The sequence below is a fragment of the Apaloderma vittatum genome, unplaced genomic scaffold (assembly GCF_000703405.1).
Source record: "Apaloderma vittatum isolate BGI_N311 unplaced genomic scaffold, ASM70340v1 scaffold1303, whole genome shotgun sequence".
In the NCBI taxonomy this organism is placed as follows: Eukaryota; Metazoa; Chordata; class Aves; order Trogoniformes; family Trogonidae; genus Apaloderma; species Apaloderma vittatum.
The window spans coordinates 1-18672 of NW_009706220.1; the positions used below are offsets into that span (position 1 = coordinate 1).

Here is an 18672-nt window from a genome sequence, read left to right on the forward strand (position 1 = left end):
AATTTCAATAACATCCAGACAATAATTTTATAAAGACTGTATTTGCATGATATAGTTCTAACTCTTATCTCCTATCTATGAAAAATCTCGATTTTTATTGGATTTCTCTTCTTAGTTAACATGCACTGGAAGAGTTTGTGACATTTATTTATATTGGTTTACAGTTAATGAGGAATTTTCAGGGACTTGGAATAATTACAAAACAGGATTCAACTGGTTTATGGATTTCTTCCTTTTATTTGCATCTGGGAAGCCTGAGACTTTCTCCTAAATTAATGTGAAAAAAAGTAACATAAATTGCATGCTTTTATTTAAAAAAGGGAAAAATTGAGTCCTTGAATGGATGCTTACTCCCAAAATCAGAATGCAATGGACAGAGACTTTTATAGATGGGATATATGCACTCTGCTCTCTACGTGCTGAAGCGTTACAAAGTTTTGAATGAATATCAGCTTTTTGCACCGAATTCTCCTGCTGCTGAGCAGGCAGCAAGCTGTATAAATCCCTCTCCATCACGATGAGAATATACTTTGTAATGCTTTCTCCATAGAAATGCAGAAACATTTGAAATAATACTTTAAAAATACTGTATGAAAAAAGATAGCTTTAGGCTTACCTCTGTTTCAATGAACAAATTAAACAGACCTTGGATATCAATGCTATATTGACTAGTCTTCAGTGTTTATAATTGAACTCACTTTCCCTCACTTTTTTTTCCACCCCTTCTTTCCCTTCATCCCACTCAAGCACAAAAAAATAAGTAGACAAAGATACAAATCACACTGTTTACTCCGAAAAAAAAATAAATTTTTGAAGAATATCTGCAAGGGTACCAAGTGAGACATACCTGCATTGGTCGCCTGTATTTCCTGCATGCTGTGACATGAGCAATAACACTTGCATGAGTCTCTTTGCTGACATTAATTCCGTTCACTTTGATTATGCACTGGCCAGGGTGGAGCCCAGCTGCAGCTGCAACTGTTCCTATTAAAAAAAACCCCACATGGTTAACAGACTTCTTTTTCCTAAGCATCTTTAAAGCTTACAGCCCCAAAGCCTCAGTTTTTAATCAATATCTGCTATGACAAATTCTTATGGACTTCCCCTGACCATAAGGTGCTTCTGCAGTCACCTGGACGCCAAGAATATAAAGTTCCCCAGCAAATGATTCCATAAAAAGAAACCAGACTGTTTTCTAAAGGCTGTTTTATAAAACAAATGTTGATTAGCAATATGAAAATGTGAAAGATTTGTCTTAAAGAAAAAGCTTGTATAAATATACAAAGGTTCTAGGTTGTAATTCACTAATTATAACTTAGATCAATTTTATCCTGAATTCTCTTATATGCCCCAAGCTTATATGCTTCTTGAATACTTCAAATGTCTCTATTTTACACATAAAACAGAAGCCTTCTGACAATTGATAAACAAGTTAAACATTAAGTGAAATATCCAAATCCAAAGACATTTCCAAGGATCTTGTTCAGTTTTTAATCTTTTTACCAACTCGGTTATAACAGGGCCTTAGAGCTTTTATCAAAATACCCAAAGATAAATCAAGCAGGAGACCTCAAGTGTAATTTTTTTTCTAAGGGAAAAACAAAATCAAACAAAATACTCTCTTTGAGCAACATAAAATATAAGGTTCAGTGATTTCACAAGGTAATAATCACCATGGGAAAATCTTCTGTTCCCTGAGCGGGTACGACAGAAATAGCAGCTGTCTTGAGGTCTTTTCAGCGTGACTCACAGCCACTCCTGAAAGACAGCCTGCTGGAGTATGACCTTAGTTCCAGCTACCTGAACGTTTGACTCCTTATGTCTCTCTTGATACTGCCACAAATGTGAGTCCAAATCTATTGCCTAGAGACTGTAATATTGAGGTGCAGAAGCTAGCAGCTACAAAAGAAAAGACTAGACTGAATTTGCAATGCTGACAAATAGAAAAGCTGTCACAAATTGTCAGCTGAACATATTTGACAAGGAAGTAAAAAATATACCTGAATTTCCCTCATTTTAGGTACAGTCAGGTTAGATGATAGCTGCACTTTAATATCAAAGGCAGTCTTCAGAAATGATACCATTGCCAGCTATTGCAATCTTCCCTCCGTCCAAAAAGAGGAATTGAAAATAAACATTTAAATAGGCCTTATTAAATATCTCTCTCAATATAAAAAAAAAGTATCTCTCAAAGAAACCCTGACGGTCCCAATTCAGCAAAGTATTTAAGCACATGCTTAAAATCTTTTAGGTTTAGCAAACCACACAAGCAATCACTTACATACTGTTGAGGCTAACTAGAATAAAGTATGTGCTTAATGAACAAGTATAGGCAGTTGAATTGAGATCCAGGTGCAGAAATAATTGGTCACATCAGCTCAACAGTCTGTAGCTTATTAGACTTTCTCTTGAAAATCTAATTTCTGGCACTAGAGCCTAGTCATCAAGCTCTGTTCAAGTTTCGCTGCTTTGCAGATTAGTTCACTTGAAATTCCTCAACTGTAAAAGGAGGGGGGGGGAAAAAGGACACAACTGCCCCACAGTAGCTGAAAATGTTAAATACTTCAACTTTTTTTATCACCAGTCAAGACCACATTGAGTTAGGGATGGCAAGCATTCAACAATCACATCACAAAATGAACAGAAGACAGACTAGGTCATTAGCAACCCTTGAAAAGATTTCTGAAAAGTGCATTTTCCGTAAAATGTTTCCAGAACGTTGCAGAACCACATGACCACCTAACAAACTAATGCTCAGGAAGTGAGTGATTACCAATATCCGTTCACTAGAGAAGGTGATTTTGCATCCATCACCTATTCCTTAGACTGTGTGAATAATTTGAAAAAAAAAAATCTATCAAAGCTTATAAAGTATAAGAACACAAAATAATCTGCATTGGTTTTATTTAATATTGCTTGCTACTTTCGGAAAAGAAAAAATAAATTTGATTTATCTCAGCCACACCATTTAGATATGAAATGTATTTTAAATTTACCACTATCATTAACAGCTTTTGTGGCTTACCTCTCCCAACAGCATGGACAACTGATGGGCCAAAGCCTCGAATTTGGAATCCGAGTCCATCTGCAGAGTCAGGAATCTTCACTGTCCTGATACAAGCAAAGATTCAAAATGAATGCAGCACAAGGTAATATTTTGTTATTCAAGATAAAAGCAGTCAGCAATAAGTAGGTTACAAGAGTGTGAGCCTCCACGCTTCCATTCAATTCACAATTTCAGATTCAGCATCAGTCATACTCCAGATATTTTTGCACCACTGATGTCAGAAATAAGAGCAAGCTGAGACACCAAAACCAGAGGAAGGCAATGCTACTGCACAAGGAAAAACAATATGCAAATTATGAGCAAAGCACCACCACAGCTTTAAAATTCCTCCCAAAGGGACTGTGATTTGGGTAAGCTGTCACAGCAGAGCAACACTGAAAGCCCTGGGAAAGGAGGCAGGGTTTCAGCCAAGAGGTCAGAGTCTGACAACCACAGATCATGGCAGGCCTTGTCAGGTGAGCAGAAGACTCTGCAGACTAGATCCACGTTACAATTTGTCAACCTCTAGAGTGTCTACTTGGTGAGTTTTATTGAAGAAAAAAAATCTTGTTGCAGTTCTGAGCAGCTGTACAAAGTTCTGTGTTTTGTAAAGCAAGAATCACCTACTAATGTTCCTGTAACTCGCAAACACATTGTGCTACGCTCCTGCTTGGTATAAGTGCAACAGTAATAAATCTACTGACAAACATTAACAACAAAAACAAAGTTCTGAGAACCACAATTCAAATCCACTCCTCAAAATGAAACCCTGAGCTTGACCAAAGTAAACTAGCATATCCACATGATATCAGCTCAGGTTCCAGAAAAAGCAACACAGCTGCATTAGCCCTTATCAGAGCTGGTTAGGTCATGCATAACAATACACTGATTTAACTTTGCAGCCTTTACTTTCAGAGTCAGCTCTGTTATTAAGGAATCTTTGCCCCAAGCTCCATTTGACAGTGTAAAAGCCAACAAATTCAAATTAATCCTGAAAAGTGATTTTAGAATACATTTGGACTGTAAAAAACTTGAATTACAGGTAGTTTTGAATAATATTATTGCATCATTTCTTGTACTTTCTTTTTTTTATGGTATGCATAATGTTTAGCACTTCGAGACTATTATCAACAGGAGATACCCAAAACTCACTGAAGTCCATAAAATTTATAAAAAATATTATCATGTTCTTGAGATTAATGAAAATATTTTAAATGACAATGTATAAGTAGTACAGCATCATTTAGTATACTTATATATTAATTAAAGTTGACACAATCTATATGGTTTCATTCTGAAAATGCTATCATAATGAGTTATGAAATATCATCAGTGGCAATTTAGGCTAAGGATTTAGGAAATAACTGTATTTGCTGCCAATATAGTGGTGCTAGCAGCAGGTCCTGACAAAAAGCAGGCAGCACTGAGAAACAAATCCTTCAACTCCTCTAAACATCCCTTCTTTGCTCTTCTTCCTTTTCCCAGTACTATTGTCTTTCTTGAGATAACTTTTGCTTATTTTTTTTTTGTTATTTTGCTTATAAGTAAAAGCTGAACCAGAGCCATTTCCAAGGCACTGCGTGTGTGCTTTTTGGTAACAGAGGATGCTTCCTCCTTATCCTGCAAAATTTGACCAGAATTACTCCTGACCACTGTTTCTTACTCCATTCTTTCTTTGGTGTGTTTAAACTAGTAAAAACTGCATTAACTTATTAATAGGCCTACATTCATTTACATACTTACTGAACTGAGCCATTAGGCCTCACTTTGTATTTCTTTCACGTAACAAAAATTGCATTCAGGTAGCAGTGGTCAAAATCATGTGCACAAATGCATCCGGTACATAAAGATGGGGAGCTGTTTGCTTGCTCCGGCTGTTTACACAACCAGCACACATGCTGGAGGGGCCCCTTAGATCAGAGTCTGACTTCTGTCAAACCAGCAACTAATCCCCAGACAGAGGAACTTGTTTAATAAACACACTGAGAGATAAGTCATCAAAACTAGCCATATAAACAAGGCAACTTCATTTACACTTGCAGCTCCTGCACGTATTTAAAGTAGCAGAGCTGATGATCTAAAACACTTGTGTTTCGCTGTTGCTGGCTAGCAAATGTAATAAAATCAAAGCAAATCAAATTGCTTGACTTTACAAAGTCAGATTAGATACAGCATTTAAAATAACTTTACAGTAGTGCTCTCTGAAGTTCCACTGGTCTTTTAAAATTCACTTCAACTGCAGTTTGTAAAAATTCCCCCAAAGGAATGACAACTTACTCCCGTGGTTTAGTGCTCACAAGAACCCGCAGGGGCTTTCGGCTGTTTAAACATGCTTTCAGGAAGCAATCCACTTCACTGAAGGGTCGCAGAAAAACCAGGTCACCGTTAATGGCGAAGATTTTTTTCCCAACCTCCAAGCCTGCCATCTAGAAAACAGTAACAGTTTTGTACATATTTTCCTTTTATAACCACTAACATTATGTTTTCTTCTGCTGGCATGCAACCTCAATAGGATTAATGACTTGCATAGTTCCTTTACATTCTTTATGCCTCCTTCACAGGCCACAAAAGACACAAAAGTCTGACATAACAAAATGCTTCTAGAACTCATAAAACTGACGTGAAAGGTACAGTAAATAGTCGCTATGAAGACACATTAATACAAGACCTAGTCTTAATCAAGATTTTATGACAGTATTACAATTTCAGTTAATATTTGTAATAACTAGCACAACAGCTTTCAGTGAGCCAGGTTTGTTGGAGATTTTGTGACACCGAACTTGTTCATCCATCATTCTCCAAAGGAACTAAAGCTTCGTTTCTTAAGGAAAGACCTGATTAATAGTTTAGTAAGTGAATATTAATTAAGTTCCAAACCAAAACATCTAAGCATCTAAGGTAATACTAAAAACCAGAAAGGCTGTAATTTAGTCATTCAGATTCTCAAATTCTAGACTTTATCCAAAGCTTGATACATCCTCTATTATGAAATATACCAAGTGCAACGCACAGACTAGGTCTATAATCATTTTATATTCTACCAAAAGTGTTTATTCCCCTCATGATTCATGTCATCACTAGACTATTATAAAATGCATAAAAATGAGATTGTAACTTCTATATCACCACTCGATACAACAGTTTATCTGGGCAGAAAACATGTGTTGATAATGAGCAATTTTTTAAACAAACAAAAAAACCCATTATGAAAAAAATAAAAGAACAGAAAGACTCTTAACCACAGCTTTCTTGGAAAGTTGTCATTGTTATCTTCTATCACTATAGGTTTTCCTAACTGATGTACAAAACATAGACATGTGATCAAGTGAATAAAACAGGAAAGATCATTTATGACACTTGGTACCTCAGCATTTGATCCTTTCTCCACTACTTTAATAATTGGCACCTTATTTTTATCTTCTAAACCAAAACCATAGGTGCCTTCATTAGATTTAATCTGAAAAACAAAATTGTTCAAAATATTGTTTATAAAAGCATTAAGAAGACTGAAGTATATCCCCATTAAATAACAGCACACAGTGTTAATTTATTGTCGCCACAACTAATTGTTTTACTCATCAAAGCATGCAATCCTTGGGTTTCACTCACCAGTAATGACTTGGCTATGACATTTTCCACTACTTTCAGATCATGTTTCATGAGTCTGTGCTTCATATTTGACCCTTCCATTTCTTCATCCGCATAAAAACGGAACAGCAGTGGTTCATCTTTAAATTCGCTTTTCTCTAGCACTGTATGACACAAAACCACACACATTCATTCTTTTTTTCTTTTGAACTTTCCAGTATCATGTGTTTCATGAAACATAAAATGTTGAACAGGCACATACTTATTAAATGCTAGCAAACTTTTTTTTTGTCCGGATTTTTGTCTGGATTACACCAAACTGAGGAAGTCAAACGAGCCTGAAACGCCCTTAGTGAAAATGCTAAACACAAAGTTTCTTCCTAAAAAGGGTTTAAAACCAAGACTTTGACAAGTTCTGCTGGATAGCTGCTGGAGATACTACCAAGTTCTGGCACTCACCAAGGTGGTGAAATAGGTTCAGTATGAGAACTGGGTTTGGCAGGGATGTGGTGGCAACTAGAATAGCAGATGGATGCAGTTTCTATGTTTAAAACTCAAAAGGAAAAAGAATGAACAGAGCCAGAGAGGAAGTTAATTCTCCCTCCTTCTCTAAACAAGCTGATGAGAAAATCATTTCTTACTCCTTTCATTTCAGTAGATGACCTACTGCTTCAATTCTTTCACTCAGATCTTGCCTCTGATATTAAATGTGACCCTGTTCACCTCATTTTTGGTACTGCACGTATCTTTGCTCTCCTCTCCCTTCTTTCTTTGTTGCTGATTTTATTATTTTCTCATTTTTCTACAATCCAGTTTCTCCTACTGTCACTGCTTCACTGTTTTTTAAAGTCATGTTGCTCCATACTTTATTTATTCCCACCAAAGTGTCTCCATTCTTTCCTACATATTTCCTAAATTTTTATCATTTCATCTGTTCAAATATGTATTACCTACTTAAGATGTGCCTTCCAAAGTGGCTAATAAAACTGCCCCCCCCCTAAATCCTTTAGAGGACGACTTCCTCAGCACATGCTGCAAAACAGACTGAAAACAATTTTCAGAGCATACAATAGCTTTTTTTCCTTGAAGATTGTAGCATAGGTCTTTTCAATGATAAAATGAAAGGACTTCCTATCCCTCCTGTAATATCTTTACCAGCCCCTGCACTTCCTTCCAACTATGTAGATAGCATTAAACAAAAAGTAAGCATGGCTTGTACAGAAGGTATTTACTTACCATGGTGCATAAAGCCATTATCACAAAGAGCAACACCAAATATCATAGCTTCCTCTCTTGTCCGGCAATCCCCCTATTAAACCATAGCAAATCTTTTCAATATATTATATCATAGCAGCAAAATGGATTCTCTGCACAATGGCATAAAGTCACAGGGCTGGCAATGGTCGTAGATTATATTTACCATTGCCACCTTCATACATACATTTATAGCATACATATAAAACAGTTTATACATGTTTACCATAGAATCATGTAATAGTTTGGGTTGGAAGGGACCTTTATATGGTATATATCTCTTTATAGTTACAAATAAATATGTAAATATTTTAGTAGCACTGCATTCTCCATAATAATTGAACATAACATAATCTAACTGTCAGTCTTCAACTTCTATTTTATAGAATTGGGGCACATTGATGTAGTGAACAGGACACCGTGTTCTTGTTCCTAGCTCCCTTAAAATAAAATAGAGCTGATGACAACAAATTGTTACTGACTTTTATCCATCTAGTCAGTAATTTAGAGTTTTCAGAGTCTATCCATTTCATTTTAAGCCAGGAACAATGTTATATGCTGAATCACAAAACCAAGTCTCATTAAAACATTTAAAGTTCAATTACAAATAAGCACAAAAGGGATGAACAGCATGGCTGCTGACGGCTGATTTCTTTTACTTTACTGGCTTAAGAGGATTACACTTACACATGCTGTTCTAATAACCCTTATACAAAGTGTTTGCATGTTATTCTGCTTAATACATCACTACCTTTCAAATTAGAATTTAAATGCAAAACACATATAAATCCAAAGGTGTATACTTGCCTGTGCAATCAACCAGTCTATGAGCTTGTTAGCCATGACCACAGATTTGTAGGTTCTTAAGTGATAATCTTTATCCCTGTTCAAAATAAAACAATTAAAAAAAAAACTCAAAGGAGCCTAACAGGAAGAAAAATTTGTATTTTATAAACAAGTTAGTGCAAGCATGAATTAAGCACTTTGTAATGGTTCAGATGTTGCCTCCGGAGTAAAAAAGCAAGTCAAATATTTCAGCGTAGACAGAAAAGAGGAGGCTGACCATATATCTTGGGCAATAATGTAAATTATAAAAGGCAGTTGTTTTGTTACAGCTAGTACTCTCCAAATGCGGTAATGCAGTGTTAAGAAAGGAATGTATTAATATATACAGTAAATATATAAGAAAATCCATCAGGACATAGAAGGCTATAAAAATCTGTACAAAAAGGTCATATTGAAGAGAGTTTGCAGTCATTTAATCATTCTGTTATGCTTTTGTCTTGATAGCCCTTCAATCTTGTTTGATTACTCCCAAGAGACCAATCTTGAAAGGATGGGTTAGGTTCCTACATTCAACCACAGTATCTTCAGATTATATACATCTTCTGAATGACTCTCTAAGGATTTCCCAACTGGACTCACCTAATTACTGGCGTAAACAGGCTGTGAAGGCGACAATACAGTCGTACACCCTATTAAAGAGAAAGATGAGGTTAGTTAACCACACACTCACATGACAGAGAACATAAGAAGAACTGACGCCATAAAGAAGCCTACATGTTCTAAATGTGCTTCATTTAGATATTTTTAAAAAGTCTGTTCAAACTTCTATATATTGGCATGCCCCAAAACTTAATATTTCCAGATAACAATATTGATGAACAAATGAGAAGAAAGTATTTCCAACATAATCTAAGCTTCAGTGAGACACAGGCAAAAAAGGATTAGCTTTAAGGTGGTATTTAAAAATTCTGAAGGTAAAGTATTCTGAAAGGAAAGTATACAAACCCCAAAACACAAAGCAATGTTTCCAGGCATTAAAGTTTTCCCAATCACTGGTTGCTACACTACACACAAAGTGAGTAATTAAAGCATAAACCACTGTACTTTACGCTTTACGTATTTGATTCTTTACTTACAAATTGAGATTATAACTAATCAATAAACTTTTTTTAAAAAAAGTAAGAGCCTCAAAGATTGGAACCCATTTCATTCAAAAACAAACAAACAAAAACCCACATCATTTGAAGGAGTTAAAGAAGCTACCATCAGAAAATTGTATTTTAAAAAGAGAAATCAGATTAGTATTCCTTACCAGACTACCAAAAAAACAATTACATTTATAACATACAAGGAGAGTATAACAATTAAAAGCTGTGTCAAATTAGATTCTATGCTACTTTGCTGTGCCTACTAAGTAGTTCAATACCAAAGATTCTCCTAGATATACCCTACATTAAAAAATGCCAGCAGACAAACAAGTAACACTGTAATACCCAAATGCTGATATTTTCTATCACCTCAAAATCATGAAAAGTTTTAATATTAATGAGCTTAAAGGCAACTCTGATCAATCACTTTATGCCTGGTGGTGTAGATGGATAGGACTACTTGTCTGTTTTCGAACACCTTTATAACCGCAGCTTTACTGTCTTGTTAAGGCACTAATATAAGAAACTCGGATTTAAGAGAAAATTAAAACCATTTTTCTATGTATAGCTTCATATCTATTAAAATGGACTGAAAAATACAATAGACTGATATGCCAGCTTCAGAATCACCCAGAAACACAGGCATATGGAATCATTAAATAAAAATAAATCATAGAATCATAGAATTGTATCAGCTGGAAGAGACCTTGAAGATCATAGAGTCCAGCTTTTGTCCCAGCCCTATCAACCTACTAAACTATGTCCCCCCAATGCAACATCCATACGTCTCTTAAACACCTCCAGTGATGGTGACTCAACCACCTCCCTGGGCAGAACTGTGTGGTCTTCCTAGTAATAGCAAATATTTTAATCTGTACCTTAGAGATCACATCCTGCATCTCATTTCTGGGATAGTATGTTCCATCATCGTATCGGAATCTGTACAGCATGTGTTCAGGTTTGAATTGGTGCTTATCTGTAACTAAATTTAAAAAAATAAAATAAAATTTAGAAAAAGTTATGTACCGTTTAGGTGACTTTGTGAAGGAATCAACAAAAGAGAAGCAGCCCAGCATCATTTTTTCTAGTAACAGCCCATAACACAGCAATAGGTAGATTTCAGACAGCAAGGGCAGGAATCCAAATTAGATCATCTGCCCTAGTTCCTCTGTATCACTGGTGACAATTTTTCTTACAACATTTAAGCAGACCAGGAGAAGCCAAACAATTTCAAGTCCCAGGGCAAAGAATAAGACAGGCAGAGAACAGCCTGAAAAATTAGGCAGTCAAATCTTTCTAGTCTTCTGCACTTTTGTAAAACTTATCAAGTGAATAGCCAAATAAGGCTTCTTTTGCAACTATTATTCCAATTTTTGCTGAGGCTAATCTCAGATGAGTGAGTAAAGACATGAGCCCTCCACAACACATCTAAACAGTCTTACACTGGGGAGGAAAGAGAGACAGAACACAGAATCATAGAATCATTAAGATTGAAAAAGACCTCTAAGATCATCTAGTCCAACCATCAACCCAACACTACCATGACTGCTGAACTATATCCTGAAGTGCCACATCTACACCTCCAGGGATGGCGACTCCACCAATTCCCTGGGAAGCCTATTCCAATGCCTCACCACCCACCCAGTAAAGATTTTTTTCCTAACATCTAATCTAAAACTCCCCTGGTACAACTTGAGGCCATTTCTTCTTGTCCTGTCGTTAATAAATTGGGAGAAGAGTCCAACATCCACCTCACTACAGCCTCCTTTCAGGTAGTTGTAGAGAGCAATAAGGTCTCCCCTCAGCCTCCTCTTCTCCAGGCTAAACAATGTCAGCTTCCTCAGCTGCTCTTCATAAAATGTTCTCTAGACCCCTCACCAGCTTTGTTGCTCTTCTCTGGACCCACTCCAGCATCTCAATGTCCTTCTTATACTGCAGCACCCAGAACTGCACACAGTACTCAAGCTGTGGCCTCTCCAGTGCCGAGTACACGGGCACAATCACTTCCCTGGTCCTACTGGTCCCACTCTTTCTCATAGAGGCCATGATGCTGTTGGCCTTCAGGGCCACGTGGGCACACTGCTGGCAGATGTAAGCTTTAACTTCGAAACTAAATTTGCATGTCATCAACTGAAAAAGGAGGGTACTGTAATGTCTTTATTAATCAGAGTAACAGCCTGACAGTGTTAGGTAATTCTTGCATGCATGCCTTCCTATACAAGTGATTAAACCCTACATTCACTTCAAAAAATTTAGTTAGGCATCATAAACTTTGTATAGTGAGGTGTATTCTGCCTGTATCATTTTTCACACCACTTCAAGCTCTTCAATATCCTCACACATCATCTGATACATTGACATAAAAACTGGACTTCATAGATCAAGTGGTTTCAGTGTCACGTGCAAGAGCAAATACCTTCTCTACCAGTATTTGATATATCTACTAGAGTAAATCCCAGGACACTATTCCAATTGCCTTGAATTGATGGTTCATGCTAAAATGATTACACAGAATAACCCCTAAGCTCTTTTACGTATCATTGATTCACAATCTAGATCTAGGCTACAAATTTTTCAAATATAATGCCTAGAGTCTCTAAATGAATTTTAATAGATTGTGACCATTTAGCTTAGATGAAAAAAAGAAGACATCTTCTAGTTCTGAAACTAAAAAAAAAATCCTACTGTTGAAGAAAAAAAAAATACCCCACTAGATTAACATACATTACGAGGTTTTAAAACCAGCAGCTACAAAAAAACAGGAAAAATCACCACCAGGACAGTATTGCCTAAGGCCAATTTGTTCCTCACTGTTACAGAGATGTGCTGGAGGGGAACCACAACTACAAAGCACCTTCCCTTTCTTGCATGCCCATGACAAACAGAGCAGGCTATGCCCTCCAAGGAAGACAAGCACTGCTCTGTCTTTGCAACCCCTACTTACACAGAGTGCTCCAGAAATGAGGGGAGCAGGTCCAAAGAGCTGGCACATCCTGAGTTTCAAACACTTAAAGGTAATAAAGTGCTGCATTACCACTAAAATAAGGAACCCCAAGTCATTTTGCATATCATTACCAACAATATACCCATATTTTGTGTTGGGATAAGTCTTTATATTGCACTCACACAAAGAAAAGGCAATTAATCCAGGTTTAAACTGCTCTTTCCTTTTATTTTTTGTGCCAGAGTAATTCTGATTCACATCAGTACACCAGTCAAAAAACAATGCACAGCCATATAAATACCTATTAATTTTAAAACTATCTGATATTCAGATTATTTTTGTAACTACAAAGCTCCTTACAGCCTTGAGAGGAAGGTTCTATCTCTTAGCAGCAGCAGGAAGTGACTGGACAAAGTAACTCAGCCCATTGGCTGATATAAATCATTTCAGAGTGGGAATGTCACCAGGTGGATTTAAAATAGCAATATATATTTTGCAAAACTGAAGGGGAAGGGGAACCAAGGAAAACCCATAATTTTTCTACTTACAAGAGTTCACATACCAGGAAATAAAAGTGCCCGTTACAACATGGGTCTCCCACCACTAGAATGAAGCCCAGCATAGTGAAAATAATGGCCAGCACAGTGAATATGCAAAGTCTAACAACGCCCTCTGCAATATTTGCAATGTGAGTAACAGCCAGACTTTCTTTCTCCCTTGCTCCCTCTGTGAAAACAGATGGTTCATTCAACTTTATTTTAAGAATTCTATTTTCACTGAACCACAGCTGGATCCACTATTCAAAGTAGCATGTCTGGCTCACACTTCTATGCTCTAATATAATTACCCTTTTATCTCATGAAATTACACAATATTCCTTTAACTTTGTATTGAAAAAGTCTGTGAGTGTATTTGGGATATAAATTACAAGATCAGGACAAGAGTCTTCAGCAACAGAATCATTCCATTGAAACCAATTCTGTGTGTAGTAAACATAATCGCATCTGACATTTGAATGATGGTGGCAGAAAATTGTGCAGACTGACATTAAAGCTAGACAATTACTGATGAATAACCTTAATGTTTTTCCTCCTACTGTGTGTACATTTAAAATGTATGCAGCAAAGTGGCACACTGCTACTCTCACTATCTTTCCAGTCAAGGACACTGAAAATACCACAGCCAAGAACTTTAGAAGTATTATATACACTGCTGGCTGAAGTATAGAAATTAGTACAGTATTAATACATGTAAATATCAACAATCCATCTAAATTTACACCCTTGAGCTATGCTAGAACAGTAGCTAACTTCACACCTGTTTCACTATTTGGGTTTTTTTAAGTGACTGCACCTATCGTAAGCCAAACACGCTTTCAAAACCAGAAGTTTCTCCAGTTCACTTACATGGTCCTGTTAGATTATACCCTGTAAAACAGACTGAGATGAGGACCTGCTCTGGTAAGAGAAGAGTGTTACCAGTGCAAATTACCTCCAGAGATCAAACTTTATTGGCTCCAAACCTGAATCATACCAGTGATACTTCTCTCCAGACTCTCCAGAAAATGACTGAAAGTTTCCCCACAAAAGTAACAATTTACTAACTACACAATGCAGTTAAAATAAGGCCTTAAAATTCAAAATATTAAACTGTTGGATTCTAGGCTGGATTCCACTTGTAATATCTAACAGATGAGCAGGCATAATTATCAACAGTCAACTGTGATTCACTCTCTTCTACAATTCCTAGCTGAACATGTATCCCTAAAAAGACTGGCTTTAATAAAAGGTCTAAATCCTTTAAAGTAGTCCGACATCCTCTGTTCCCTCAGAATTTATTTTTGCTTACAGGAGAATAACAGTTTCTCTAGGTCCCTGTTTGCAATGTTGTGATTTCAGCAACATAGACATAATCTCATTAAATCAGTAGAGCCTCTCCTAGTAAATCTCCTAGGGATGGACAATGGCCTCATGAGGTCCCTGAAAGGATGTAACATACATTCAACATGCTAACTTGTGTTAAGAAGACCATCTTTCTGCCAAACAAAATTAAGTCCCCTCTAATTTCAACAATTACCTTGAAAACAAGTAAGTTAAAACTAATCCTATTTACCATGATGGATAATGCCATTCTCTAATAAAGCTTGGCCAAGGTGAACACCTTCTTCAGATTTGTGTATCTCTCCAATTTCCAGCAACCAGGACACAAATTCACTGAAATAAAAACAGACACAAAATCCAACTTTAAACATCATAACACCAGATCTACTACATTTCCTTCTCACTGACTAATTTTTCTTACCAACCTACTACGTGATCCTTAAGCCTCATGATCTTCAAAATGTCTTACCACCTTTAAAAAAAACCCACTCATTTCTATTTTTTAATTATTTTGACATAAATACACATGATTTCTCTAGAGATGTCTTTTCTTCTCTGCTCTGAAGTTTTAGCTGCATGAAGTTTACCTTGCACATGGCAAAGACTTGCCATGTTTTCTGAGATTTCCAAAACTAGCACAGCCACATTTGATTAAATGGTCCAATCCCAGCCATACCTACTGCACCTGCCCAGGGCAGAAACTCCATGAAGGCAGAACATAATTACAGCATGACAGAACAGTAGGCCTGTTACTTCCCAAGTGTGTCAGACACATTGACAGCCTAAGCACACACGCAAAGTATATACTGCATGGGCAGGAAATGCCTGACTTGTAACACAGCAAACCTGAGGCAGTTCAAAGACACTGAATTTACAGCACATAAGATATTTGCATGTGTGTCACAAAGGAAGAGTGTAGTGAGGTAGTGCAACATCCACATTCCTGGGGTTTAGCTGCTGGCCCAGGGACCAGCAAAAGCCTACTTCAGAAGGGTCCACTTCCAAGATAACATAGAAAAGCAGCCATTTGATGGTAGGTTTTAAAGTTTCACACATAACTAACTCCTCACCACAAGTGTACTCTTTACCTGCTTCCAACAACTTTACCAAGGGAACATGGTTCAATCACAACTCAATCATTAATCATAATCCTAGTTTCAATTCTCATCAGCTGTGTGGCTTCTGACACAACATGAAAATCTCCCAAGTTTCATTTCTACTTCCAGACTCAGTGGTGAGTACGCTCACTATACCGTGTTTGTGAAAAACAGTCACAGAAATGGTAGGGGCTGGAAGATGCCTCTGAAGACTATCTAGTCCAACCTCCCTGCTAGAGTAGGCTCACTGCTACAAAAATACTTTCCGTACTTGACTATTTCAGGGGCAAATGAAAAAAGTGAGAGCACCTCCACTCTCCAAACTAATTTTTTGTTATACAGAATATTTTAGGGTACTATTGTTTTCTCTTTCTCTTGCACTGTCTACTTAATATTGCATTACAATAAAATAGCTTGATAATAGGTGTAAATTTTAAAATACATAAATTTTATTTACTAACTCTATCCCTGGCATTCAGGCAAAAGGTGAACAGAAACCGTTTTAAAGACAGAGATTTTTTTAAAAATAGAATAAAGTAAATTTAATACTCTAAAGCAGGCATTTCGGAGATAAAATGCATACTAACAAGTTGAGAATTATTTTTTCAAAGAAACTGTTTTATTTAACGCATTTTCATGTTTTTAACATGCCTTTGCAGTCTTGTCCCTTTAATAGAGCTACTTTGGAATACAAGTACACATCCATAAATTTCAGGCAGACCAACTTACATTTTGGCTAAATTCTGGGAGGCAAATAGGCCTCACAGACATTAAAAATAAAGTGTGGTTTCCGCAGAAACCCAAAGCAGATTTAAAATGTGGTTCTGGCTGTTTAAAATTTATGCTACAAAATGCACATAATACCTTCCAAGAAAGCATTTGGGGAAAGTGGTTAATTTCTTCTTCCTGTCTTTGATGAGATTCCCTTGTTTGCACATCATTTTGTACAGTCTTTCTCCTTGCTCAGAGATCATCACCCAAGTGTCCTGTTCCATGCCTAGTTTTAAACCTGACAAAAAATACAATAAAATTTTATGAGTGCTATTGCCATTATATTTCAGTATCTTCCCCCAGATGGTGAAGAAATGCCAATATTTCACATACAAAAAAAGGTAAAGGAACCGTTTTCCTTACTTTGGTCATAATCACGTTAGACCACATATATCTGATATTCAAAAAACATCATCAAATGATATCTTTAAGTTCCTCATAGTGAAGTTAAACTATTACTACATCGACACACCATTGATATTGTGGTAATAAATAGCAATACTGTGTTTTTCAGACTTCAGTATATGAATGTTTCCAAGGGAGCAGTCATGTCTTCACAAGTTTAAAAGAAAAGGCCCTTGGTTTTGCTCTTGCCATGTGATAATCATGTTTTCGCTTAAAGGAAACTTTTCAAGTTTTCAGTTAACAGTAACTAACTATGTGTTATACATTTGTTAGTTTCACTTAAGATTAATTCACCTCTTTTCCACAAAAGCACATACACAACTTGACTTTTACTTGCTTCAGAATTTTTTCAAAAATGGAAAGCCATCAAGGGTCTTATTTCAATATTTCTCACTGGTTTATTTTTTCCTGTTTCTTTTCTTGAGAAAATCTTTATATTTTCTGAATAACAGATGATCAAGCTCAGTTGCTGTTGAACTATGCATCCTACTGGCCAGTCACAGAAGCTTGTGCTTCTAAGAAATACAACAGACCTTCATATCCCATGTGCTTTCTCAATAAACAATTCAGCTTGACTTATTCTAGCAAGAAAATACAATCTACAAAGTGTTCCATTTACAATGAAGGCACAAAGCAACAGCTATGGCAACATGCCACAGAAAATGTATACAGACCGGGAAAAGAATTCCAGATATAACTACAAGGTCATACTTTCTTTAAATACTAAGGTTCCAAACATCACTACTGATTAGGATAGTTTAGCTTGCAGATGAAATTAGCTCCAGAAGATGACGATGCACCATCTTTCCCTGGTTCTGCTTTGTACTGGATTCAGCTTATATACATGCGGTTATTTGTGGTCATGTTTGAAACCAGAATTATATTTCACCCAGGTATTCTTCCACCTTAATTCAGCTACTCAAAAAAGGTAGTGGTTTGACAATGGTGATTTCTTACTTTCCTTGTGTAGGAGAGAATACATCAAAGATGCGGTTGTGGGTATATTCTCTACCATTTCATGTTGGCTCATCTGCATGAAGACCCAACACAGAAAACCTGATCATTTCAGTGATTCATACAAATCCCACAAGGCATTTAGGATAGACCCTTATACACCACAAACTACAATAGTACACAGGCTTCAATGAAATTATGACAATTTATAATGGTTGAGGAAAAGCTGTAAAATCAGAGATTAAATCATCTCCCCATTTCCAAAACAGCACTCACTACCAGCATACATGATTCAAGTCATTATGCACTTCTCAGTACAAGTTTGATTTATTTTTTCCAAGCTGGTATCCATAAACCTTCAGCTGAACCTGATGCCACCCCTTTGCCTAGCAGCTGGCTTTGCTTTATATCGCAACATAAAATTACAGTATGTCTTTCTCGCAAAGCGACACATGGAAGTTTATTAGCCTACCTTTTCTTCTCTCTCTCTCTTTTAAAATAGCTTCCAGCCATTCTTGCTTCTCTTCAGGGGTTTTTGCCATGCATACAAACCATTTATTCTTTGCTGTGTTGTGGATCTTCCAGCCATTAATAACAGTGTGGCCACTGCTGTGATAGTCAGCTGGGAATAGATAAAATGTCTTAAGGAGCAGCAATTTTTTACAAAGCAAGAGCCATTACAGTTATTAAGAACTCTTATCATTACATAAAGCTTACGAAATACAGAGGAATAAAAATTACTTTAAAGTTGTCTGTGCTGCTTGTGAACTATATTATAACTAAATAAGCTATAATTTTA

General features: G+C 36.5%; 1 protein-coding gene across 1 annotated transcript in view; it reads right to left on the reverse strand.

The window, feature by feature from the left end:
* Window positions 1-847: 847 nt before the first annotated feature.
* LOC104271108 (phosphatidylinositol 3,4,5-trisphosphate-dependent Rac exchanger 2 protein-like) overlaps window positions 848-18672 on the reverse strand; it is a gene marked incomplete at its 3' end in the record, with an annotated part of 91348 nt that continues 73523 nt past the window's right edge. The window contains 12 exon segments of the mRNA XM_009865689.1: window positions 848-984; window positions 3026-3111; window positions 5324-5472; window positions 6411-6503; window positions 6656-6798; window positions 7871-7943; window positions 8696-8771; window positions 9314-9363; window positions 10701-10804; window positions 14879-14979; window positions 16608-16752; window positions 18346-18495. Of these exon segments, the coding sequence (XP_009863991.1) occupies window positions 848-984; window positions 3026-3111; window positions 5324-5472; window positions 6411-6503; window positions 6656-6798; window positions 7871-7943; window positions 8696-8771; window positions 9314-9363; window positions 10701-10804; window positions 14879-14979; window positions 16608-16752; window positions 18346-18495 (1307 nt within the window).